Here is a 27,950-nt window from a genome sequence, read left to right as displayed (position 1 = left end):
TTACAAGACTTAGGTATCGGTATTCCCACAACCTTGTGAGATATTCTTCAGACCTTTGTCTGCTACCATGTCATTAGAATGTATGAATGCTTGCTATATAATATCACTTTCAGAAAATACAAGAAACCTACTTTTTAGTGCCATACATGAGAAATAAGAAGTATATCCCTGTTAAATTTCTTTGATATACAAAAAAAGTGACCTCAAAGGGGAGAAGCAGTGAATAAGTTGTGTACACAATTATTTCCAGAACAAATCTTTTTTAAATACATCCATCCTAAAATGAAAGTAGTTTCAAGTTGTTCTTGGACCTTAGAAACAATTCAAAGAAGAAAACAGCACCAATAAAAGTGTGAGAAATAAGCAAATATATGTCTGGTTTTTACATAGTGTGATATTACTGACTACAATAACAATGAAGACACTACACTGAAAATCCCTTCCAATATCTTAAGAGTTCTAAACTTCTCATCTACTGGTTTGTAAAAACAACTATTAATTAAATTATGACCTAACAAAAAGTAGAGAGTCCAAGATTCGTGCCCCAATTTTCTTAAACACTAAGCCAAAAAATTTAGACCATGAAGTCTACTATTTTATGACTCAAATTTTCAAAATTATTAAAAACATCATATTCAAACTGATAATGTGGCACACATAAATTTCAATGCCAAATAAAAGTTTGTCATTTTTCTTATTTCTGAGGCATTATTATATAATTCATTAATCAGATTTTATATTAATTTAGTTGTGAATTACAATTCACCCATATTGCTCTATTATAATAAGAGTTACTATAGATTATAGGTGAAAATGATAGCATGTCTTCAGCCCCTCCAAAGTAAAATATCAATGTTGATCACTATACGGCAGTTTATGGTCATATATAAGACTTGAAAAGGATAGCATTATAGACAAGTTCTATCATCTTCTAAAAATGATTCATCAAGGAATAACAAAACACAGACCAACCTTGAGGTTCTCGAACTACTTGGCGAGCACTATTTGTCAAAACACCATCAGACCATTCCCTTGTATCCATGTCAATATGGCCTAATAATTGATGTCTAGGCATAGCTTTGGGATTCATGGTATATTGTTTTACTACTTTGCCAATTTTACAAAGCGCCGCCCTTAACATTCTCCAAAGAGTTGATTTTCCAGCACCACTTGGACCAACAATAACAACTCCCATCCTCTGGCGTAACTGTTCATACAACTCTAAAGCCTTCTTGATCTAGTAAAAAGAAACATTTTTATATATAACTTATAGTGTACAATCATGCACAGTTCTATAACAGTTCTATTTCAAACACATAAATTAAGCCTTTGACTTTTTCAGTAGAAGATAAATATTTAAATAAAAGAATAAAAAATCTCAACATATTTATAACAAGATCTTAAATTTAATATTTCTTTCAATGACAGATGTACTCTTTCCAAGTTATTTGAAAACAATACAATATGTTCATTATTGTTTTCACTCACTCATTCATTCAAAGAATATTTGATTCAATATTTTATTCACTTTGCTAATTCATCTTTCATTTATATTCTCTCCCCAAAAATAAAAAACCTGAGGAAAAAGTGTTCATTTTGCATATGTATTCATGATACATAAAAACAGCTACTAAAATTAATTTTTCTAAGAAGTTGTCAAAATTAAATTAAATCATACATAACCAACTACCAAAACCACATATTATGTCCCAGGTTCAGTAAGAAGCAATAAGAATAAAATGTTAAACAAAAAGAGACATGAATCCATATTTCATGGAGACTACCATCTGGTAGGGGAGAATCAATATTAATCAAATATATAATTAAATATTAGCATGTATATTTAACAAAGTTAAGAAAAGCACATTGCAAGGGATTTAATTTGGACTTGAAGATTAGGGAAGGCGTCCATGTGTGAATAGGATTTAAGCTGAAAGATGAATGGTAAGTTGAAAGATAAAGGACAAAGATAGTTAATAAGGAATTAACCAGAAGGAAAGATCGAGATATTTGAATATATTCTTGCAATTACCTGATTAGATATGATTTCATAATTGGCCTCCTCAAAGACTTGTTTTAATGCAGCACTCAGTTCATCATATTCTACTTCTTTAAAGTCAATTCCAGGAAACACATCTTTAATCAGTGCATCAAACCGAGTGCAATCAGCAAATGTAAACTTTGACATTGTATTAAGCCTCAGTGCTTGTACCACAATATGACTTTCATTAACTAGAGAAAAAGTTTCATTTTAAAGTTATCAGTTATGAATCTAATAACTATAAAAAGTTTTTAAATTCCTTGATATGCATTACTAGTAATTAAATGATACATTAGAACTTAGTAACATTTAAAGATATATGCTATCATGTGAATTGGCAAGCATACTTAACAACTCTTTAAGTGCTGAAAAACAAGTATTACTGAGTTATAGACTCTTTTCCGTAGAATCTGAAGCCCAGGGTACTCAGACTTTAATTAAAAACAATTACCCAAGGAGATCCTGCTGAATAGCATTGAGAACTATGTCTAGATACTCATGTTGCAACAGAAGAAAGGGTGGGGGAAAAAACTGTAATTGCAATGTATACATCTAAGGATAACCTGACCCCCTTGCTGTACAGTGGGAAAATAAAATTAAAAAATAAAAAATAAAAAAAAACAATTACCACATGTATTTGCATAGTGCTCTACCATTCTAATAGAATCCTTATAACAACTGCATAAAATAAAGTATTATTATTATTTCAGTTTAACATATGAGAATATTAATTCTCTAAGGGTTTAAATGACTTACCTGAGAGAGCACAGCATTAAGCACTAGAGCTGAGATTTAAACCTAGGTCAACTAATTGCAGATTCAGGTATCTTTTCAAATATACCAATATATTTGTCTCCCAGACATTTTATGTCCTAAAACTAAAAACTAACAAACTGAGAAGCAATCTTTGATCAGCCTCTCTCAAAATTGTTTCATAAACCCATTCTTTTTCCTCCGGTTTTTAGGGCCACATCCACAGCATATAGAAGTTCCCAGGCTAGGGGTCGAATCAGAGCTACAGCTGCCGGCCTACACCACAGTCACAGCCACAGCAGCACCGAATCCGAACCACATCTGCGACCTACACCACAGCTCATGGCAACACCAGATCCTTAACCCACTGATCGAGGCCAGGGATCAAACCCGCATCCTCATGGATCCTAGTCGGGTTCATTAACTGCTGAACCATGAAGGGAACTCCCATAAACCCAAATGTAAACACTAATATTGCCAGATTCTTATATTTTCAAGGATATTAGCTGCTGATTGATGACACATATATAAAGGCAAAAAAAAAAAACTATTTTTAGTCTGGTATTTCTCTATAATTGCTTAATAACTGTGTTTAAATATATATAAAGAGGTGTGGCTGCATAAGAATTTACTTAAAGCACTGAACTCATAAATAAGCTATCTTTATTTACTAAAGTTATGATTTAAATATTTCTTCAAAATCACCACAGATAGACAAGTGAAAATAGTAATCTAAGCACTTCAACAAATAACTGTATTTGTCCTGGCATATGCCAACCAAATGAAAGAGCTGAAGTAGTTTTCCTTTCTAAGATGTATATTTTGATCATTTAAGGTCCAAGTAGGTAATTTCATGTGGTCCTCTTTCTTATGCTGTCTCATTTTTTTGGGTGGCATTTTAACTTAATATTTTTTGGCTGCACTTGTGGATATCAAGTTCCTAGTCCAGGGATTGAATCCCAGCCACAGCTGCCACCTATGCCACAGATGCAGCAACACCAGATCCTTAACCCACCAGCCAGGCTGGGCCAGGGATAGAACCCACACTACCAGAGAAACAACACAGGATCTCTAAGATGCTGTGCCACAGCAGAACTCCTTAACATAATTTTTAATAGAAAATTAAAGAGGCTGAATATTCAGTCTTTCATAAAGGCATATATCAATGGGTGTGGGAATCACTTCATGTAAATAGGAAAAAAGTGGTCAAGTATAATTTAAAATATACATGAGTCTACACTGATCTGAATGATTTAAGAAATACATCAATAGGGAAGAAGAGACAAATCTTTTTTTTAATTCATTTATTTATTTTTCCGCTGTACAGCATGGGGCCGAGATACACTTAATTGTATACATTTTTTCCCACCCTTTGTTCTGTTACAATATAAGTATCTAGACATAGTTCTCAATGCTACTCAGCAGGATCTCACTGTAAATCCATTCCAAGTTGTATCTGATAATCCTAAACTCCCAATCCCTCCCACTCCCTCCCTCTCCCCTCAGGCAGCCACAAATCTATTCTCCAGGTCCATGATTTTCTTTTCTGTGGAAATGTTCGTTTGTGCTGTATATTAGATTCCAGTTATAAGTGAAATCATATGGTATTTTTCTTTGTCTTTCTGACTTATTTCACTCAGTATCAGAGTCTCTAGTTTCACCCATGTTGCTATAAATGGTATTATGTCATTCTTTTTTATGGCTGAGTAGTATTCCATTGTGTATATATACCACATCTTCCGAATCCAATCATCTGTCAATGGACATTTAGGTTGTTTCGATGTCTTGGCTATTGTGAATAGTGCTGCAATGAACATGCGGGTGCATGTGTCTCTTTTAAGTAGAGTTTTGTCTGGATATATGCCCAAGAGTGGGATTGCGGGGTCATATGGAAGTCCTATGTATAGATTTCTAAGGCATCTCCAAACTGTTCTCTGTAGTGGCTGTACCGTTTACATTCCCACCAGCAGTGCAGGAAGCTTCTCTTTTCTCCACAACCCCTCCAGCACTGAGACAAATCTTCTATACAGAAGAGTTTTAAATAATAAATGTAGACCCCTCTAAGAGGTGGAGCTTAAATACTCATCTCCTCACATTAAAGGTGAAGTACATTTAGTAACTGGCTTCCAAAGAATAGAGTAGGGAAAGGGGAAAATAACTTCACAGTAGAGAAACCTAGCAGACCCGAAGTGATAAAGGTGAACATCACCAGTGATATTATATGGTTATTATGTACCCACTGAAACAATATAACAAGAAGAGCACTCCACCTCTGTGGTATTTTTTCCAGATGTTCCTAATTCAGTCTACACAATATCTGACTAGTACTCTGTCAGGGTTATGAAAACAAAAACAGACTGAGAAACTGTCACAGAGCAGAGCAGACTAAGGAAACATGACAATGCAAATGGAACCCTAGATTCAATCCTGGAACAGAAAGAGGACATAAAGAGTAGAACAGATGAAATACAAATGAAGTCTGGAGTTTAGTTAATAGCAATGTGTACCAGCTTCAGTTTCCCAGTTGTAATGTACCATGGTAAATAAGATGAAACAACGGAAAGGGTAACCTTGCAACTTTACTGTGAATCTAAAATTATTCTTACGTTAAAAGGTACTTTTTTATAATCTTAAGGTATTTCTTTTTAATTCTGTTTGGTATACTATCTCTCTGGAAGAGAAAATCCCCATGTGTTTCTTGTTTTAAAACTAGACAAATTTTCAGACTACTCTAGACCTACCAAATCCAGAACTGTGGGCGTGGGTGGGATCCAACACTCTGTGTTTTAACAAGTCTCTAGGTGATTCTAATGCACTTTAAAGACTGAGAACAAGTGGACTAGACTATTCCTTTATATACACAACTAATTAATATTTAACACAAGTTTAAAATTTATGATGAGACTAAAGTAAAACTAAAAGCTAGGGAAATCTGAATAAATTATGGACTTTATTAAAAAATAATGTATCAATCTTTTTCAATAGTTTTAATAAATGTGCCATACTAACGTTAAGATAGGAGAAACCAGGGGCATAGTATTCAGAAACCCTCTATACAGTATTTATAACTTTTATATAAAGCTAAAACTATACTAAATTAAAACAGTTTTTAAAATAAGATTATAATTGGAATAATGGATCATACCTTTCTCTTGAACACCAGTTTTCTTCATCTGTCTAAGCAGATTTCCACTTCCTCTCAGAACTGTCTTCAAAGCTCTCAAACCCCAGTCATAATGTTGCTGAGGTGTCAAAAGTTCCCTTAAAGAAATGGAAATCACAAAAAAAATCACAAATCTATAGGAATTTCTTTTGTTTTCTTATTAAAAGAAATAAAGAATCTACTAGCACATAGAAATAAGTCCTAATATTACATTAATTTATAAAAAGAAACCAATCAACAGAAAATGATCACTCAAGTAAAATGTTAACAACGTGTATATATGGTTCTCAGGGATCAAGATAAACCTTCCAGGAACTGGCTCGTCATCTTAATGATGATAGTAAATGATAATTACCTGCTACTTTTACCTCTAAGGTCTTTAATCATCCATCTTGCTCTCAGTCTCTGACACTCTCGTTCTATCTCTTAAGCTGACATGGACTAGAATTCTAGGTTGCCTCAAGAAGCAAAAAGTCAATCTCTATTACTAAAAATCAGACATAAGAAAAACTGTGAAAGAGTCCCTCCAAAGAATAGTAGGGTTTTGAGTGGTGAGCTGGTAAATCAGTTTAATAAATGTTATCTGGAAAGTACTCCAATAACATATTTTACAGGAAAAAAGTGAAATCAAATTAATAGTACTTATGAAAAACAAGTTGTTTTGAGCCAGATGTTTTTGTTATTCAAACTGAAATCTTTCCTATCAACATCTTAAGTACAATAAAATAACCAATATGAAAATCACTGAATAGGTAAATTGGACAAATATGAAAAATGGTCACTAATAACTACGTTCCATCATTGGAACTACAAAATATTAAAATATTTAAAACAGTACAACTCACCTGGATAGATTGAAGATAGCTACCAGTTTTCTGCCCAATACTTTAGCATCTTTAAAACCTTCTGAATAGAGAATAACTTCTGCAATAAGCTCATTGTCTGGGTGAGACATGGCCACTGGCCTAAAAAGCTGCTTAAGATTATCAGGCAGTTTTTGTCTTCCTCCATAACCTTTTCCAGCAGGATTCATAGTGATAAAAATTCCGGAATTAGAATTTATTTCTACCTGAAATATTAATTTAAAACATAGCATCAAATATTTGAAACTATAAAATATATTGCCAACAGAAGTTTTATTGTGTCATATTTTTACACATACATCTTACACCTTAGCAAAATGCGACCACTAGTATGTTAAACATCTCCTTACTCAACATATGATAAATGCCTTAGGAACTACATTACTTTACAGAGGTTCTTTAAAATCACTTTTTTGGAGCTAAAAGTTTAGGAAATAGTAACTAGTTTGAATGCATATTCATTCATTCAACATATGTTTACTAAAAGCCCTTCTTATTTTAGGTATTTTGCTAAGACAACTCAAGTCAGTAATAGTTTATGCCCTCCTGGAGCCCATAGTTTATTAAATATTAGAAAGAAGCAATCAAAGTATTCCAATTGTAGCACAGCGAAACAAAACCAACTAGTATCCATGAGGATGCGGGTTCAATCCCTGGCCTCACTCAGTGGGTTAAACGGATCCCGTGTTGCTGTGTCTCTGGTGTAGGCTAGCAGCTGTAGCTCTGATTCGACCCCTAGCCTGAGAACTTCCATAAGCCATGAGTGCAGTCCTATAAAAAGCAAAAAAAAAAAAAACAAAAAAAACAAAAAAACAAAAACAAAGAAAGAAAGAAGCAATCATAGTGTAATAAATGCTATGACAGGAAAGAGTATCTAGTGGGAGCATTTTCAACAAAGCCCTAAGAATAGAAAATTAGAACTAGAATGTGTAAACAATGAATAGACAATTAGGAGCTAGAAATATCTAGAGGAAAAAAAACCTGGCTATAAATGAAAAGAAAGGGAAAGGGCATAGTTGGAAAAGAAGATGAATTAAGGGAAGGTTTGCTTATGTTTTAATTATACTAAATATTATGTTACAGTATCATTTAATATTCCATATTATTTGGAAGGAAAATATGTGATAATATTTAATCAAAGAGAAATGGTAGAGGAAGTGGATAACTCTGAAATGTTCCTGAGAAGCAAATTCCAAAGCAAAGGAGGGAAGATTAGCTTGGACTGGGAGAAAGGATAATTTTTTCTAAGAGGAGGAAATGGAAAAAAAAAAAAATGAACAGGGAAGAAAATAAATTTTGATGGCAGAGAGATTAAAAACTTAATAGTTTCTGTTTTCTTTGTGAAGAAAGAGTTTAAGCATTATGTAAATAACAATTGTTAACATTTTAAATAATTTGAAACTGGTCTTACTTTCTTGGCCTACCCTGAAAAACTTATATTGTGAAAATGTAATTATGTAAGAGGACAATTTCACACTTCTTTCAACTTTTGATATGTTCAGCATTATATATTATATGTATAAATTTATATTTTACATAAAATTAAGTTTATATACAATGATATAAATGCATAACTTCTATGGAGAGAAAAGAGGAACAGAAGAATTGTTAAGTGTTTATTGCTTTAAGAGTCATATAAAATGGTGATTGAAAACATAAAATTCAGAATTAGACATAACTGAGTTCAATTCCCAGCCCCATGAGTTACTCTTAAATTTTCAAACCCTAGCTAACTCATCTGTAAAGTGAAATAACATATAATAGTACCTACCTCAAAGGATTGGGGTGAGTATTAAACGAAACAATACGTTAAAGCACTACATACAATGCCAGCACAGAGTAAATGTTCAATAAATGTTAACAAATATTATTATTACTAGATTATTCAATATTGAGAGTTTGAAGATGAATGGTGAAACTGGGACCAAAGAAGGGTGAGAAATTCACAGGCAAAAAGGTTTAACACAGTGGTCACAGATTAGAAAAAGGAGTACCAGGAAAAATAAAGATAGAATATTTGCCAGAGTATGAGTAATGCAAAGTCTTATAAAGTATTTTAATTCTTTAAATTCCCAATATATTCTATACCTCCTTGCCAAGCAGCTCACATACAGTTCTATGATTCTTCAAAGCATCTTGAATTGTCTGGATTTGCATAGAAACTGCAGACAGTACAGCTTCTTCAAGTCTATTGAATTCATCAAAGCAACCCCAGGCCCCACACTTCACCAAACCAACAAATATTCGTCCCATTGACTTCACATCGATGCCCTTAAAAATAACAATAAAAATTATATTCATTAAAAAATAATTAAGATATCTAACAATAATGTAATAATTTATGTCATTTAGTGAGAAGGTAATCATTTCACCCATCTACATGTCTTTTGTTCTTTTTTAAGTAGAGATTAAACAGCTACTCATTCAAAACCCAGAGAGGTTTCAAGCAATAAACAAATAATTCATGTGAAAACATTCTGGGAAGTACACAGAAATAAACAAATAAAAGATTTTATTTTAGTTATTCTTTAGGTCAAAATATAAATCCCACACTAAATGTTTTGAAAATGATTTAAGGTGAATTCAAGATTTTTTCCTTTTTCTATTCACTATCCTCTTTACAAAAAATGTTTTGCTACACTCTAACGTAAATCTTCATTCTATATCTAAAATTATTTATTTGCAGAGATCTCGTTGTGGCTCAGAGGGTTGAGAACCCAACATGGTATCCATGAGGACCCGGGCGCAACCCTTGGCCTCGTTCAGTGGGTTAAGGATCTGGTGTTGCCACAAGCTGCAGTGTAGGCTGCAGATGCAGCTTGGATCTCGCATTGCTGTTGTTGTGGTTCTGGTGTAGGCCTGCAGGTGCAGCTCTGATTCAATCCCCAACCCCCAAAATTTCTATATGCCACATGTGTGGCTGTAAAAAAGAAAAAAAAAAAGAATAAAATGTAAGAAAATATCTAAAATTATTTACTTGCAATAGTTCCTAGAAAATTTTTTGGATAATACTGCATGCAACCTCTCTCCATTTCACTTTTCATATAAAACAAACTCTGTTTTTCAAGTGAATAAAAAATACAGTGACTTTTTTGGCCACACCAGCAGCATGTGGAAGTTCCAAAGGCAGAGATCGAACCCGTGCCACAGCAGTGACAACACCAGATCCCTAACTCACTGCGCCACAAGGAAACTTCAAAAGTAGAGTCATTTTTAAGTTTCATGTATAAGTACATGAAAACTATTCTAAAAATCTAACATACTATTATATAGTTTGATAACTATTTACTCTACCTCATCACAATTAAAAACTAAAACTTGTCGTCCAAGAAGTCCACCTAAAGCCTTTACTGATTCTGTTTTTCCCGTTCCAGCTGGTCCATAAGGATTTCCTCCAAGTCCCATCTTCATGGCCTGGGTGAGCGTCAGGTAGCACTTGTCTGTCAGTGGAGTATAAACCAGCTTGGGGGCATTACCCTACACAAAGGAAATACAAAGTTCAAATACTCATACTCTGTTCAACACTTACAAATACTATACAGTGTGAGACCCTAGTTAAAAAGTTAAGAACGCAACAAATAGGCTAACGTTAACATAGAAATATATCCAACATATTTTTTGTGAAAGAAACTTTCTAAAGCACAAACTAGTATTAAACTTACTTATTCCTCAATCATGTATGTTATTCTATCCTCATCTGATATACTGATAAGATTTTTCTCAAGTTCTTGATAACATCACAAAGACAAATCCAGAAATGGTATACAATTATTTATTTTACAACAAAATTCAATACAACTATATACAATAATCATTCTACTTTGTATTTTAAAATGCATGTAAATTACTTCCTTGAATCTTATGATCCTCACAAATCAGAACTACTTTGGAGAACTCAAAGTATAATTAACTTAAAAATTCTTATGAAATTAATAATTATATCCTGTCAAAATTTCTGTTAAATTTCAAGGAAAATAGATTCAAGTTTCATTTTATAGTTTTCCTTAATTTAGGTAGACATATTTGCATCTCAAAATACATTTCAGTTTTGAAAGGGCCAGCTGGCAAGTATCCTGAATATGCTTATTAACATAAATGTCAAAAATGTCCTGATGATTGATTCATTATGATGGAAAAAGGTAGGATACAGCTGGTTTTTCTGAGAATAGGTTACATGGACTAGGTTATTTGCTTGAAAATTCTTTACAAACTGAAAACATTTAATGAACTTTTTTTTTTTTTTTTTGTCTTTTTGCCTTTTTTCTAGAGCCACTTGCACAGCATATGGAGGTTCCCAGGCTAGGGGTCTAATCGGAGCTGTAGCCACCGGCCTACGCCAGAGCCACAGCGATGCAGGATCCAAGCCGCATCTGTGACCTACACCACAGCTCACGGCAACGTCGGATCCTTAACCCACTGAGCAAGGCCAGGGATCAAACCTGCAACCTCATGGTTCCTAGTCGGATTTGTTAACCACTGTGCCATGACAGGAACTCCTTAATGAACATTTTTTAACTGCACTAATTTTGGCCTTGTATAAGGAGGCACAAACCAAACATTAAGGGTGCCTACATTCAATTCTCCTTGGATTAAAGATTATCTTTCAAATTCTATATAAAGAAATACAACTCTAAGAAAAGGTACATTTAGAGAATTCAGCAAAACACTGCCATTATTTTAACTATTTTGCAAATTTTTAAAAATTTTTTTCTGATGTAATTTTCTAGTTATGATAAAATAGAAAGAAGACAATAAGACAAAAAATTCTTCAGTTACAATTAAAATAAAAATAACTTTCAGGGAGTCCCCATCATGGTACAGAGGAAAAGACTCCAACTAGGAACCATCAGGTTGTGGGTTCAATCCCTGGCCTCGCTCAGTGGGTTAAGGATCTGTCATTGCTGTGGCTCTGGTGTAGGCCGGAAGCTGTAGCTCTGATTTGACCCCTAGCCTGGGAACCTCTATATGCTGTGGATGTGGCCCTAAAAAAGCAAAAATAAATAAATAAATAAATAAATAAATAAATAAATAAAAATAAAAATAAAAATAACTTTCATTCAATAGCAAATTTCCTTTAAAGCAAATAATTTATAACTAAAAAATTAAACATTTCTGCCACAAGCCATACCTGATACTCATATGTATACTGAAGTTCAGAATCCACCATTTGAACATAACATGTATGATCATTTTTCATATAGAATCTAACTTGTTTTTTCCAAGCCCAGTCTTCAGTTTTATGAACTTGAACTTGGTTTAACTGCTTCACCACATCAATATTATGAATGATATCAAGAATTAGTGCTTTAAGTTTAAGCTCCAGAATGCCAGATTCTATATACGATTAAAAATAATTGGAGAAAATGTTAGTCTGAGACTTATGTACTTAGGATTACATATATACAGGTGATTACTTAATGAATTTAAATGGTAATTTCATGATAATTTGAATGGTACAGTAACACATATCATGTGAGTCAAAAGAGAACATCAAATCCACTAGTAAGAAATACGAATTTTATGTGTGAAAATCAAGGCAACAAAATTCAATGGAAAATGAGTTCTAGTTCCTTTTGCAAGAGCGCAAAGCGCACTGAGCCTGTGCCCCCCTCTGAGTGCATTATAAGACACGAACGACATGGACCAAATTGCCATTTAGGACTCTGAAAAAGTAAAGACTATCAGGCAAGCTGGGGAAGGGCAGAATTGGAGTGCCACCAAACCAGTGGTGAACTTACCTTTTTCTTTTTCTTTTTTTTTTTCCTCTCTTGTATCCCTAGGCCTAGCCTAATGCTGCCACAAACCCAGACTGGTATAGACAGACAGAGCTCCAGGAGAAGGACTCTAGCCCAGGCTTGAAAAGCAGAAAAGGAATCTGCTGGAAGCCATAGCACTAGCAGCTAGGACCCACAAGTGCCTAAAACTCTGAATGAAGGAATTCTTCCTCAGAAATCAAAGGAGCTTGATCCCAAGAGAGAGGGACAAACCCCAATTGCTTTTTTCCTTCTCTAGTCTCCCATATATTGGTCCAAGACATGGGCAGAGTCACAGAAAGTGCACAGGTGGTAGTTTTCTGGCCAGAGGACCAAAAGAGAAGCCCAGGGAAGCCACACCACTGTGAAGATCATGGAAGGGGAGAAGACTGGAAAAGCAGCTCTATAAACTTGTTTATTATGAATTCCTGGTCTCAGCCTAAAGCTGTGCAGATATCATCCTAAACATTAAACCAAAGACTTATAACTGGCCACTAGGTGGCACACATGTGGAAATGATCAGAAGATGTGACAAGTACTTATAAAGACTAAAAACAGTATCAACATTGGAAGCACAACCCACAAAAGGAGGGCTGAAACCCAACAAGATCGTCAATGGAATATACATGTAAGACTGGGTCACTTCGTTGTACAGCAGAAATTATCACAACCTTGTAAATTAACTATACTTCAATAGAACTTTACAAATAAAATAAAATAAATGTTCAAATAACCCGAAAGTAGACAGAAAACAGAACATTTTTCCATACCAGTAGTCCCTGGATCCTCAGAATTTGTATCAATGTTAGTATAGTGTTCTAACTTATTCACCAGTTGTGTTTCAATCTGATGAAGACTATGATCTTTGATGGCATTTTCTACATCTTCAGTGAATTTAATCTGCTCTGCCAAGCATAATATCTAATGAATAAAGATAAAAATTATTTTTAAAAGGTGAATTTACTTAGAAATATTTTATAAAATTTAAGGAAAGATACCTTTTCCAAATTTTCAGTTACATATTGACTCTCTGTAGCCTAATGTCTCACTGGTACCTCAAATATTGATAGAGCAATACATTTGTAGAAAAAGCATTTTAAGCTTACTTCCCAGAACTCAGCTCATTCTGTTCTCCTATAGGCCTATTTCCAGGTCTTGGGACCCACCAAGTTTATAATAACCCAGGTGCCTTTGTACTTTCTTCCCATGACTCTCTCCTCATAAATGGTTTCTTTTCAACCAGTAAGAAGATGAAAGATATCAGAGTATGATGCATTCTGTTTAATAAAAAGGGTCATCTTCTAGCATTCCAAAATAATCTCCCAGTATACTAGTGAAGTCTGCAATTTCAAAATGCTAATTTTTCTTACATTAAGATCTGTTTTAATCTTTCAATCTAATATCCATAAGTCAAAACTAAATATAGATCGACTGATATCTCCATGTTTATATAAAACATGGAATATTAAAACTAAGAGAATTTCTATAATAGTATCAATATTGCAAGGCTACTAATAAAGCAAATTACATTTAAATACCAGCTATTGAAAACTTATATTAAAATACTTTGACAGAGTTTGTGGATAATTAAGGAAAACTGATATCCTTTAAAGACATGATCCATCACCATATGACAACACTAAACCTACTGACTAATTACTATTGAACAGACTTTTTCTGATATGTATCTTTCAGCATTCAGAAAATATCACCAACTGCCTCTGTTTATCAGATTAACTCATTAACTATCAACATATATAAATTTTAAGACAATATGGTAGGCTAAGCTACTTTTTGCTCCAACTTAGGATACATATAATTAACACATTAAGTTCTTTAATGAAAGAGAAAGCCAATTAATAAGTTCCCAGGGCAAAGTCATCTCCCATACATTGTAATACAAAACTCACCAGCTTCTTTAATCATGCATATGATGAAGCATTTAAAGCAGATACAAATCTGCTTTTTGAGAAAAGACTTTGCTCTTTAATTTTCATATGAAAATATTCACTTGCCACATCAAAACTAATATTTGTATATGTGGATTTCCTTTCAAGCAATATTACTGAATTTCTGCATTATAAATGCACATCAGTATCTCAATTTTTAATAATCTGCTATATGATTTCTGCAAGAGGCTAATAGAAATGATACCCCAGTTACAGTCTTGACTAATTTTCATGTCATATTACCATTAAGATACATAAAGAGACACTAATATCTTAATTACCTAAAATGTAATGATCACTAAGGGTGCCTTACAAACATATATGATTTAAACTTCAAAATAAGTTGCCATGTAGGTATTATCATACCCTCTTAGCTAACTGTCAAAAACGATCACTCAGAATATAACTGGCAGAGGTATGATTTGAACCAACATCTGTCAGATTCTTTCCACTTTATCATGCTGTCTACTTCCCAGACCTGAAAGTGCCTTCTCTATGTTACTTCAGGTCCTTACAAAAATGTCTTCAGAGAACTGAATTAATAGTACACAGTAACTTTTACTGGACATTTGCGTAACAAGTTATACCACCCAACCCCCTTACATAAATACTCTTGGGATAGATTTTTCTTAACATTAACTGCTAATAAAATAGAATTCTTTTTTTTTTTTTGGTAGATAATGAACTATTTATATTTTTAGTAGTTCACATTTTTACAGAGATAATTAACTATTTACATTTTTAGCAGTTCACATTTTTATTTGACTGCTCAGAGCCCAGAACTAAGTTTCAAGATCAAATCCAGCAACATTCCTTAGCCTGTGGTTCTCAGTATATCTCCTGATCAACTGTCATTTCCCCAATCCAATAATTATGCAATTCTTACATTTGCATATTTTTAAATATTGTACATTTTATTCTAAGTCAATTTAAATGCTACCTGAAGTTGACAGAGTACTAGTATATATTTCCAGAGGTAACAGAGCTTGGAATGGCATTATTATCACTGATGATTACTTTTATTTTTCTCTAAGAACTTACAATTTTTTTAAACATATTTTAGTTTGACTCAAATTGCTAAAGGACGCAAGTGACGTGAATGACAAAACACCTAAGAATCTAAAATGTTTCAAGTTCCCTATTTAACTTCTCATGCTTTAAAAGAACCAACATAAAAACATGTCCCAAAGCTACTAAACGTTTTAATGTGGAAAATAACAGCTGGGTAGATTTTCCTGTGAGAAATCATAGGATATCTCAGTACATGCCTTTCATATTCCCTACGAAATAAAGTTCCTGATATCCTACTTCTGTGGTGTTAGTCTAAACCAGCAATAAAACAAATCCTGGACAAGGCAAGACATGTAACCCAAGCCTTAGTGCTACACTTTAATAAGGCTCAATGAGTTGTTTGTTTGTCTTTTGTCTTTTGAGGGCAGAACCCGCGGCATGTGGAGGTTGCCAGGCCATAGGTCGAATCAGAGCCACAGTTGCCGACCTACACTACAGCCACAGCAACACCAGATCCAAGCCACATCTGCAGCCTACACCAGAGTTCATGGCAATGCCGGATCCTTAACCCACTGAGCAAGACCAAGGATAGAACCTGCAACCTCATGGTTACCAGTCGGATTTGTTTCTGCTGTGCCACAATGGCAACTCCCAGAACACATTTTTTAAGACACCTATCTAGTACCCACTCTTACAGGAATGAGTTCCTATGAAGACTAAGTTGCTGCGATCTCTACACCAATCACGTTACCTAGCTCTCTGCGTCCCTGCCAAGGTTCTACTTTGGTGTTATGACTATATTTCAGCCCTACACTAACACTCTGCTAAACCCCTGCGAGATCCAACCTCTTATACCAGTCCATGGGAAGGATGGAGGACAACATTATAGATCCTATACCTCTCCATCAATGATGGACTAATCATCTGGAACCATGCAACTACCACACAACTGACTCTTCCTCAATTGTGACTCTTCCTTAGTTCCTGGATAGCTTAGATCTTGACAGGCCTTCTGCTTGAAAGCATCCAAATTATAGCAAACTAATGGAGCTAGAAGAGGACTTCACTAGCATGCAGCTTCTCCCTCACATTTTACACCTGAAGGAAACTCAGAAGTTAAGCATTTGTCACTGTTAACTGTCAAAGGAAGAGCAAAGATGCCAGTTGTTTGAGTCTCCTGACCTCTAGACCAGGATCTTCCAATGATACCATTCCTACCTCTATTCTAGACATAAGCCCTCTTACCTGTGAAGGAAAAAAGGATGGGTCAATTGCACCTTGAGAATTTCGTCCAAGAGTAACACATTCTATCAACAACTCTTTCAAAGTTTGCTTCATTTCCAAGGCTAAATCATTTAACCAAGTCTGAAAATAAAATCAGAAATATATTATTTCTTATTACACAAGTTATATAACAAATATACAATCTAATGATCCTATTATTTTATTGCAGGAGGAGGGTTATAATTTCTTATTGATTCTCACACTCCCAAAATGTATTTTATGGTATTTTTTATTAATAAAAGATTAAATAAATTGAAGAAAACTTTTTTTTTTCACTTCTTGGAATAACAATAAGTGTGAAAACTCAAACATTTGTCATTAGCTATTGCTATCATCTACACAAACCAAAAAAAAATTTTAAAGTAACCCATTCATTTCATCATTATGACAAATCAAACTAGATAATTCAGCTAATAAATTAAAGCCAGAGTGACTAGCTAAGACCCCTGGCTCATGCTATACTGTTGATCTCATGTTCAGAAAGCTGTAACCATAGGAAGGGATTTTTTTCATTAGGGCGAACCACATTATTTAAGGAGTTAAGCTCCCTCTTCAAACAAAACTAACTCTGTTTCAAAGTGCAAACAATACATTTGATTACAGATAAAATAATAAAAATTAACTGAAGTGAAAACAATGGCAATTGATTAAAAACAGTAATGAATATTTAAGAATCACTACTTAACTTCAAAAAACTGTTATCATTTGCAATAAAATTTAAGGGCAAAAAGCACAATCTGAAAGAGCTTTTCATTATTACCTACTTTAAGTTTTAGCTTTTTATTGCTTATCTTTAGAGCACTTTCCAGTATTAAAAATAGCACAAACTTCTGCCCCAAGAGTGAAAAGCTCTCAGTGCAAGGCAACAGACTCCTACTCTGCTAGTCATCACGGGAGCTTCCAAAGCTCCAATTTTCCTTTAATGGCAAAACTTCACTAGCCCAGCTGCTAAAAGCTTTTTCTCTCTACTCATCTGGTCCCAACAAAACCAGAAGAAAGGAAAATAACAACAACAACAAAAACAACAAAACCTTTCACAAACATCAGTGTTACTTAATAAACTTTCTATGATTTCATTCACTACTCTTATATACTCAACATCCAATAAAATGTTGAAGCCTAAGCAGGAATAGTTTACTAAACTGAATTGATACAGGCATGATAAAGCATGGCCTTGACTTCCAGTTGGAAGATAATTTGGAACCTAAAAATTACAATTCAATGTAGTATATCCTATTGTTATTTGGTTTTAGCTACATAACTATAAGAGGCTTTGATTGTTCAATTCTAGTCCTGTAGAACCAATTAATCAATAGTTGTTCTATAAAAGGTACTGTTTTCAAGTTTACTTGCTCATTCAAATCATCTTATACAACTAAGATTTTAGAGAAAAAGAAAACAAAAACTTAACGAGTACATATATTCCAAACACCATAGTATACTTAACCAGTTATTTCATTTTATTTTTAACAGAAAGTCTTTGTAATGGCTAGGTGGACTCCCACTTTACAGTTAAGAAAACAAATGCTCTAAGTTACATAGCTAATAAGTTGTGGAGCTAAGATTAACATCCAAGTCTTTTTGACTCCAAAGCAAAAAAAAAAGTTTTCATAATTGCATGCTGCCTTCCAAAAACTAAAAATCCATCTTCTCTTTAATATCATATTATTCTCAACCTAACAAAACTTATTTTTTTAAAATAAAAGTTTCCTTAAAGGTCTAAATTAACCAACTTATTCTACAAATCAACTAAATTACTTTTGATACAAATTTCATATAGTTAATTCTTTTTATTTTCACGCTTGGAAAAGAATTACTTACCTCTACATTATTTGACAGAAGAACTTTATTTTTAAAAGGTACAACTTCTCCTTCTAAAGATTTCATTGCAGTTATATGTTTTGATTCCTCATCAAAGCATACACTGTTAATACCTACATTACAAAGGCAAAAATTTAAATGCAAAAGCATAAAGACATATTTAACAGATATTATACATGATTACCATTTAATACACAATGTATACATCATAATATACATTATAATATATGATAATTATATTAATTCAATTATGTAGTGTAATAGAATAGCTTTTCATAACCCAAAACCAGAAACAACCCAAATGGCCATTAGGTGAAGGGAGAACTTGTGATATACTCAAAAAATTGACTACTTTCAGCAATAAAAAGGAATAAAATATAGCTATAAGTATCTTGAAAACTTTATGAAGAGCAGAAAAAAGCCAGGTTCAAATGAGTACCTAAGAATACATATTGATGGTCCCATTTATACGATATGAGGCAAAGAGAAAAGAGGATGTGGAGGGGGTGGGCAAACAAGACTCCCCTTCCCCCAAATTTGCACTCACTTTACAGTATATAAAAAAACTTACAACACATTACCTAATTTTGACTTTCAGAAAAACTCTGTAAGTTACTATTTCCAGTTTAAAGAAACCAGGTTTCAGAAGTATACTAATAACTAATGAATAGGTAAAGATAGAGCTTGAAAACAAGCTTGCTGTTTCCAAGCGCTCTTTCCACTATCTCCCACAGCCCAAACCACAATCACAGATAAGACTCTAAAGCTTCAGATATACAGTGGTTAGTAAGTATATCCGTCAAGCACCAGAGAATAAGTATTTTGGACTTTTACAGGGCATAAAGTCTGTGTCAACTACTCAACTCTATGCTTAAGCACAAAAGCAGCTATAGACAACAATGGGCCTGGCTTTATTCCTTCCAACAATATCTTATTTAAAAAAAAAAAAAGGTAGCAAATCAGATTTGGTCTGTGGACCCGAAGTTTGCTGCTCTCTATTTATAAGTGAAGATGACGAAAATGTTTCACTTAATTTGAAAAATACAGCTCTCTTCTGGAAGTTTTCTGGTGGCTAAGCAGGTTACAGATCTGGCGTTGTTACTGCTGTGACATGGGTCACTACTGTGGCATGGGTTTGATCCCTGACCCAGGGAACTTCCACATGCCATGGGTGCAGCCAAAAAGAAAAAAGAAAAATATATCTCTTTTCCAACAAATAATATTTCAAGAATAACCATCATTGTTTTCATAGCAAACTGACATGTAGTTCCATATGTAATTACCCAACTAAAGTGATTCAACAACATTGAAGCATATGGCACTGTTATTCTACACTTTTTACCAGGAAATCTCACCTATCCCCATAGTCTAATTATTATCTATACACAGATTACTCCCAATTTTACATCTCCATCCCAAGTATCTCTACTAATAACAATTGCCTACTGCGTATCTTCACTGGGTCGTCACTCAGGAGACCTAAACTCAATAATGAAGGGATATGTTCTCTTCACTTGCAGGCCTCTGCACTTCCTATTCCGTCTGCCTCCCCATTTTTCCTTTAGCTAAGATCCACACTTTCTTCGGATCCCACCTGAGATATCATCCTTTCATACCAAAAACCGAGGTAAATGTCTTCATAGACACAGCTATAACACCACATACTCACAGTGACCATAGAAATTGTCATATACTGTATTTGTCAACTTACTAGTTTCCCTTGGCTACTAAACTATAAGCTCTATGAATGTACGACCTGTGTTTTATTCAATAGTCTGCATAAGAGCCTAACATGACTGGCAGATAGCTGAAACTCAGAGAGCTGCTGAATGAAGTTGGATCTTACCAGCAAACAACTTCTTAAGGTGAGACTGAATCACTGATGGGTTAGTAGACTGGCCCAGTATTTCTAATAAGTCATCATCACCAATAAAGTAAAATCTTGGGAATGCTGAGCGTTTTTCCTTAAAAAAATTAAAAACAAAAAGAATAATCTCCTTTTAAATAATTAAGGTATTAAAGTATGCTATAATTTATTATATAAGGATTTTTTCTAAAAACATACCTCTAAAAATTCATTTAATGATTTCTGGCATCTTTGAAGTTGATCAAGTATCGTAAGTAGAGTATTTCTGATTCCTGCATGAGTAGTTAATGTCGTGACTCTATTGTCTTTCTTGATGTCAGTCATTATTGATCTGAAGAAGGAAAAAAAAGGTGTTTTCACACCTATTTTAACCATTTCTGGCTGAGAGATATGGAGACTTTTTGCCTGCTTAAAACAAACTAGTAACATAATTATAACAGCAACACATCATTATGCTTCTAGTAGATAGTGCTCAAAATTAATAATATTTCATTACCATTTTTAACCCCCATCATTGCACATTCTCCTATTTCATTCATTCAGTAAACAAATATGCAGCCCTACCTCACAGAGATGAAGGTCCAGTGACAGATATAAAATAACTTGTCCAAATATTCAAATAAAATTAAGATAAATGCTAAGAAGCAAAAGTACAAAGGATTGTTAACGGGACAACCCCTAACCTATGACATCTTACTGGAAGTAATTTAAACTGGGATTTGAATGATGAATAATTTAACGTCAATGAGTAGGAGGGAAACAATTTCTGACAAAGACTTTGAGAAAGAGCTTGGTATGTTTGAGAAACTAAAGGCTAGAATAGCTAAAGCCAAAAAAGGAGTGCAGCACAAGAAAAGGCTAGAGAAACAGGTAAGAAGCATATCCTCTGATGTGCGTTATCCTCAGAGCAAGAGAAAACCATTTTAAAGCTTTACTTAATGTCATAAAGGAAAAAGGTGATGTGACTTTATTTTTAAAGACTACTCTGACTGTTGTATGAAAAAAAAAAAAAAAAACCTTACTGGAGAAGACAAGAATAAGTCACAAGATTAGACAGTAGTCCAAGTGAGTGACAATAAAATACTTTAGAATAAATCAAAGAAGTAGAGATATAAGAGATATAATAGACAAGTAGGTTAGAGTCAACAAAATTTGGTAATTTAGTGGATTTGGAAGTGGAGGGAGAAGTCTAAAATAACCATTATGCTTCTGCTTTGCACAATTAGGTGGTACCATTTATTGGGAAAGAAATCAGAAAGAGAAAAGACTTGTGGGAAAGTCATTTGGGGTAAACTCATGAATTTAGTTTTGACATGTTGAGGATGTTTAGTACATTTGAAGCTCAGAAGAGACATATAACCTCAATATATGTGAGGAAATTTCAACAAATAAAAGAGAACTGATTCTAGAATGGTTAAGATAATTATGGAAAAAACATTACAGAATGAGAAAAGAACCTAAGGCTGGGGAATGTCTACATCTAAATGTTTAGAGAGGGCTGAGGACTAGGAACCAAGAGTGGAACCAGAGAGACAGGAAAAAAACCAAAGAGAACAGTATCACAGAAGCGAAGGGAGTAGCTTTTCCAAGAAAGAAGATATGTTCAAGTCTATTAAGTACCAATCAGAGATAAAGTAAAATGAGAAATGAAAAATGCCCATCAGATTTATAACAGGAAAGTCATTGCTAACTTCAGGAAATATTAGGTCATATATTAGTAATATTATTATCACTACTATCATTATACTATGGAAATATTATAATATTAGGTAGCATAGTAAAGAGAGAAACCAGACCAAAATGATTTAAGAAGTAAATAGCTGGGCACAGTGGTTAACGAATCCAACTAGGAACCATGAGGTTGCGGGTTCGGTCCCTGCCCTTGCTCAGTGGGTTAATGATCCAGCGTTGCCGTGAGCTGTGGTGTAGGTTGCAGATGCGGCTCGGATCCCGCGTTGCTGTGGCTCTGGCGTAGGCCAGTGGCTACAGCTCCGATTCAACCCCTAGCCTGGGAACCTCCATATGCCGCGGGAGCGGCCCAAGAAATAGCAACAACAACAACAACAACAAAAAGACAAAAGACAAAAAAAAAAAAAGAAGTAAATAGCTGAATGATAGAAAACAGTTTCTCAGGAAGACTTTTGCAGAAAAAAAAATTGAAGACACAGGTAACATTAATAATGTAAAAGTAACTAACTTGTTTAAGTACCTGGCAATATGAATATGAATAAAAAACTGTCATACGTCTTTATACTGACCTAAAATCTTCATCAACTCTGTTGAAGCGTGTCTGTTCCTTTGGCAATGCTCCACGGCCAAAAATGGGTTCCAAATATACCCACTTTCTCTGAATATGGTTTAAATTCTGTAGGTACTCATCTAACTCTGCAAGTTTTCTTTCCCAAATTGACACTTTATCTTCAAATCCTTTATAATAAGGAGAATCCTTTAAAGATTGAAGAAGGCATCTATTATCTCCAACTTGATTTACCATATCTTTCCAGTCTTTAATCAGCTTGATAGTTCGACTTTGGCTGTCTTCATAATCAGTCAGTGTAAATACTGCTCCAACTCCCCAAAGATCAAGTTCACGTAAAGCTTCTCTGATTGTAACTTCACCTTGCGCCCGAATATTTAAATCCTATTCAATACGAAATATCCATATTTATTATTTCAACATTATCATATATATAAGTTATAAGATATCTATTTTATAAGAAGATATACTTTTACTTGGCTTTTGACTATAAGGCCAAAAAAAAGTGTAAGTGGATATATTTTACATGCAGTCCAAGAGAATTACTGGCTAACATATCAAGCGATATCAGATATTAAGTATCTAGGTCCACATGATCAAAATACAAAGTTCTGCCTTATGCTTTTTACTTCTAAAAACAAAATGGAAAATTTAAGCATCTGTTGCAAAACACAAAAATATTTAAAATTTTCAGACCTCAGCAATTTTATTGTAACTTAACTGTAAGTTCCAATACATCTAAAATGATTAACAATCATCTAGAGTTACCTCCTACGGCATATTTTTTAAGCTTATGATTATCTACATAAGCTCCAAGATTATTGGCAAACATAAAAGGATATATAATAGACAGAAAACAAAACAATTTGTCATCAAGAATCCTTTCATTTTTAGGAGTTCTCTTCATGGCTCATCAGAAACGAATCTGACTAGCATCTATGAGGAAGCAGGTTCGATTCCTGGCCTCACTCAGTGGGTTAAGGATCTGGTGTTGCCGTGAGCTGTGGTGTAGATTGCAGATGTGGCTCAGATCTGGTGTTGCTGTGGCTGTGGCATAGGCCAGTGGCTACAGCTCCAATTCAACCCCTAGCCTGGGAACCTCCACATGCCACAGGAGTGGCCCTAAAAAGCAAGGAAAAAAAAGAATCCTTTCATTTTTACATTGAATGGGCAGATAGAAAATAAAGTCTGCTATTTATGATATAATTGTGCAAGTCTTACTTTTACAAAAGACCTTTGCTAAACCTGTTAGTGGAGTGATTCCTTATTTAGTTCTCTGAATTTCTGTACCATTTAGCTTCTTTTTATAACATATCCTATAATTTTAAATGTATTTTATGTAAAAAGATTTGTATTTGTTTTTTGATTAAAGCTGACTCCCTTCTTAAAGAAGGCACTTTATTTCATATGTTTTCTCTCTTAAGAAGGGGATTACATTGTTTCTATACCCCCCATCTATGGATTCAGATGTATTACTAATGAAAGAATACTGTAATAATGGAACCTGGTCACTACTTCAAGGAAAGAAAGAAATTTAACTTGCTATTTTATTTAAACAAGATATAAAGGAAAATTGTATGTTAACAATGGTCAGATCTATGAGATACCTATAAAAGTGATTCTTACTTTAAGGTCTGAAGCTTTGGCAACAATTGTATCTGCTACTCTAAGCAGATCACCAAAAAGTAACTTTTCTAGACTAGTTCCCCTAGGAAGGCCAAGTAGACGAAAAAGGTCAAGCCAGTGATCCGGAGAAAGATGCTCCCCTCTTACATATTTCAAGATAGGAACTGCAATCTGTTAAAAAGAAGAGGGGGAAAAAGGCATACGTACATATATATATTAGCAAAATGCAAGGTGTTACTTAATTTTATTATTATCTATAACATTCCGAATTACTCTTATCTTATTTAACAATCTTAAAATATCAAATTCTCAAATAGAATTGTATAAAGCTTTTTGTTAAACATTATTGTGGATACATGCTGCAAATTTCCCTTTGTAGCTTTATATATTTTAAAACATGACCTAAAATATTTCTATTTTTATAGTTGTAGAATATGACTTATATCCTAAATAAGCCAAATGACCTACATCCTAATTGCTAAGTCACAGCAATATAGTTACAAACACTTCAAATTATAACTTTAACCATAAATTTCTTAGTTATAACTTCTTTAAAATTGAAGCAGAAACACCAGCGGCTGCTATGGTTTACTCTATATTTTCTATTTTTTTCATGTAATGGAATCATTACAAAAATGTATAAACTAAAATTACAGTTCAGTCACTGTATAACAGGAAGACATATAAAAGCTCCAAACATGATTTTTAAATGGTAGGATTAGTAAAACTATCTTACTTTATATTTGTCAATCTCTGATTGTAATTTCACTGTCATTACTGAATGTTCTTCAACTTTTCTTAATCTGTCATGCCAGTTCATCAAAAATTCCTCAAACAGATAGGTCTTAGTCCTGTAAAATACCAGAAACACATCTTTTTTTTCCCCAGAAACATATCAAATTTACATCCCCCAAACCACCACAAAATTATTAGGATATAAATATTGTTCATGAATCAAACCGAAAAGTAATCCAATCTTCATTGGCCATTTCTTGAAGTCCTTGTTGAAACTCTTCATAAAGGGCCCAAATTTGTGCACAGCTCTCAATGTCCTTAGAGATGCTATATGCTAAAGAGAAGTTGGGCTCTTGTAGTCCAAAGTGATGGCAGTCATCACTATAGCAACGAGAAGCAAAATATCATTAGATTTTTGAAAAAGAGAAACTGTTAAATATCAATAAATTTAACTAATTAATAAGTTAACTGCATTCCCTGTGTGTATATTTATGTGAACGTATCTGATAGTGGAGGTAGTGAGTGGGGGACTATGGTACTTCACATGACAGTTCTACTATAACTACCTAGCTAAGGGCTCTTCTAAATTCATTAACAGGCATTTTTTCCCAAAGAGTCAAAAGAAAATTGGTGATAAACATCATTACATTGAATATATCTCCTAAATATATAAAGAATTGTATACATTTATGAATCGATCTGAGAATAGATCAATATTATTATCCATTAATATTCTTTTCAATCAAAATGGCTTCTAGAATATAAGATATTCTTTATCTAACTAGTGTAATGCCAATTAATAACCGTGGTACTAAAACCTCCATTCGGCTATGAAGGCAATTAATTTATGGACTCACTCACCTAAACAGACCAAATCTAAAACAATGATTAAATTTAATATCTTGTAATTCTATATTATAAAACAAATGTTTTTCTTTGAAGTCTCATCATTTTGCTAAGTTAATTTTTTTCTCAGAAGCTCTATAAGTGATTTTCCATTAATTTTATACGTTATATTTTTAAATACAATGAGACCACAGAAAGCAAGTATTCCACCTTCTTAATTTAACTTTTAATTAAATTTAATTTTCCATTATTATTTAATTTCATATTATTACTTGTATTATTTCTATTTATAGACCTAACCAGAAATTTGCTTTTCTCTTAAAATCCTAATATAATTTGACAACTCCTAAGGAGGCAGTAGCCTGGGCATTTTATACTGGTACTTTTAAAACTGCTAAAGTTTATAAGACATAGATATAAGAACATTACTAGCTTAATAAGTGAATATAAAACTTTTTTTGAAAATGAACACTTCAGTTTTAAAGAAAAAACATACACCAGCTTTTTTCTTGTGACCTCAAGATCATCAAACTCAATTTTTTTCTCTTTTATTGACTTTGCACTTTTATCAAGATCATTTTGCTGGCCAGTTTCAATAACATCATCACCAGGCTTTAGTTGGTCCCAACGAGCTTTAAATTTTTCCAGTTCTTGATAATAGACCTGAAGACGTGATTTCACATTTCCTTTCATCACTTCAATCTGTAAGCCAACAGAGTTTACATAATTTAAGTCAAAGTAAAAATCTTATTTTATATTCACATTTTTATTTCTAACGTTTTCTATTTAAAGGTCAAAAAAATATTCCCACTTTGCTGTACAGCTGAAATCAACAGAACAATGTATATCAAGTATAATAGAAAAAATAAAAACCTAAAAAAAGTTAAAAAATAAAAGATTAAAAAGTGGAGTTCCTGTCGTGGTGCAGTGGTTAACGAATCCGACTAGGAACCATGAGGTTGCGGGTTCGATCCCTGGCCTTGCTCAGTGGGTTGAGGATCTGGCATTGTCATGAGCTGTGGTGTAAGTCGCAGGAGCGGCTCAGATCCCACGTTGCTGTGGCTCTGGCACAGGCCAGCAGCTACAGCTCCAATTAGACCTCTAGACTGGGAACCTCCATGTGCAGAGGGAGCAGCCCTAGAAAAGGCAAAAAGACAAAGAAAAAAAAAAAGATTAAAAAGTATCAATATAAACTTTTCAAAAGATTATTTTTAATTATGATTCCATGTACAATTAAAAAAACTCAAAAATAGGAGTTCCCATCATGGCTCAGTGAAAACAAATCTTACTAGCACACAGGTTCAATCCCTGGCCTCACTCAGTGGGCTAAGGATCCTACATTACCATGAGGTGTGGTGAAGGTTGCAGATAAGGCTTGGATCTGGTGTTGCTGTGGCTGTGCCATAGGCCAGCAGCTACAGCTCCGATTGAACCCCTAGCCTGGAAACCTCCGTATACCACGGGTGAGGCCCTAGAAAGACAAAATGACAATAAATAAATAAATAAATAAATAAATAAATAAATAAATAAACTTATATAACAAGAGATACATAGCAAACCTCATCATACAAAATCATTCATGTAATTAACAGCAGCCATCATAAACATTAACAAAATTAATGTGAAAAAAATGTTTGATCAGTGACTGCCAGTTGTTTTGAGTATACCGCTGCTTGACAAAGCAGGGCATTTTCCAGGCTCTCATGCAGCTAACAGCCATAAGACTAAGTTCTGGTCAATAGAATTTGAGTGCAATAGATGTATACAACTTCCAGATAATATTCATAAAAGACACCATACATTGAAAGTGACAAATTTATTCACAAGAAAGACTGAAAATAACATTACATGCATTCCTGGTGTGGTAGAAATTGAAGATAAATTATGACATGATCATCATGTATACAAAGTGTTTTACTATTTAGAAGTACTATGGGAGGTCAATTTCATCAGCAATATAAAATTCTTATAAATCTGAGCT

At 33.7% G+C, this 27,950-nt stretch overlaps 1 protein-coding gene across 12 annotated transcripts in view; it reads right to left on the bottom strand.

Annotated features, from left to right (window-relative positions):
- The window catches only part of DYNC2H1 (dynein cytoplasmic 2 heavy chain 1), a 364,937-nt gene that overhangs the window by 291,131 nt on the left and 45,856 nt on the right, over positions 1 to 27,950 (bottom strand). For all 12 annotated transcript variants that reach the window (XR_014815142.1, XM_084975882.1, XM_084975883.1 and 9 more), the window contains 17 exons: positions 26,466 to 26,671; positions 25,349 to 25,504; positions 25,125 to 25,239; positions 24,389 to 24,559; positions 22,764 to 23,146; positions 20,704 to 20,836; positions 20,485 to 20,602; positions 18,639 to 18,751; positions 16,779 to 16,898; positions 13,344 to 13,494; positions 11,949 to 12,154; positions 10,115 to 10,297; positions 8,909 to 9,091; positions 6,803 to 7,026; positions 5,940 to 6,055; positions 2,033 to 2,232; positions 973 to 1,237 (listed from right to left, as the gene is read on the bottom strand). Coding sequence is in view for 11 of the 12 variants with exons in the window: in XM_084975882.1 (XP_084832008.1) it covers positions 973 to 1,237; positions 2,033 to 2,232; positions 5,940 to 6,055; positions 6,803 to 7,026; positions 8,909 to 9,091; positions 10,115 to 10,297; positions 11,949 to 12,154; positions 13,344 to 13,494; positions 16,779 to 16,898; positions 18,639 to 18,751; positions 20,485 to 20,602; positions 20,704 to 20,836; positions 22,764 to 23,146; positions 24,389 to 24,559; positions 25,125 to 25,239; positions 25,349 to 25,504; positions 26,466 to 26,671 (3,043 nt within the window). In the remaining variant the exon portion in view is untranslated. The remainder of the gene's footprint in view (positions 1 to 972; positions 1,238 to 2,032; positions 2,233 to 5,939; positions 6,056 to 6,802; positions 7,027 to 8,908; positions 9,092 to 10,114; positions 10,298 to 11,948; positions 12,155 to 13,343; positions 13,495 to 16,778; positions 16,899 to 18,638; positions 18,752 to 20,484; positions 20,603 to 20,703; positions 20,837 to 22,763; positions 23,147 to 24,388; positions 24,560 to 25,124; positions 25,240 to 25,348; positions 25,505 to 26,465; positions 26,672 to 27,950) is intronic.

Source organism: Sus scrofa, chromosome 9, assembly GCF_054392235.1.
Source record: "Sus scrofa isolate SSC_HxYL_T2T_F1_AM1 chromosome 9, Sscrofa_HxYL_maternal_Yorkshire_Landrace_v2.0, whole genome shotgun sequence".
Lineage (NCBI taxonomy): Eukaryota > Metazoa > Chordata > Mammalia > Artiodactyla > Suidae > Sus > Sus scrofa.
Note: the sequence above shows the minus strand (reverse complement) of the source record. Positions and strands in the feature narration are given on the sequence as shown.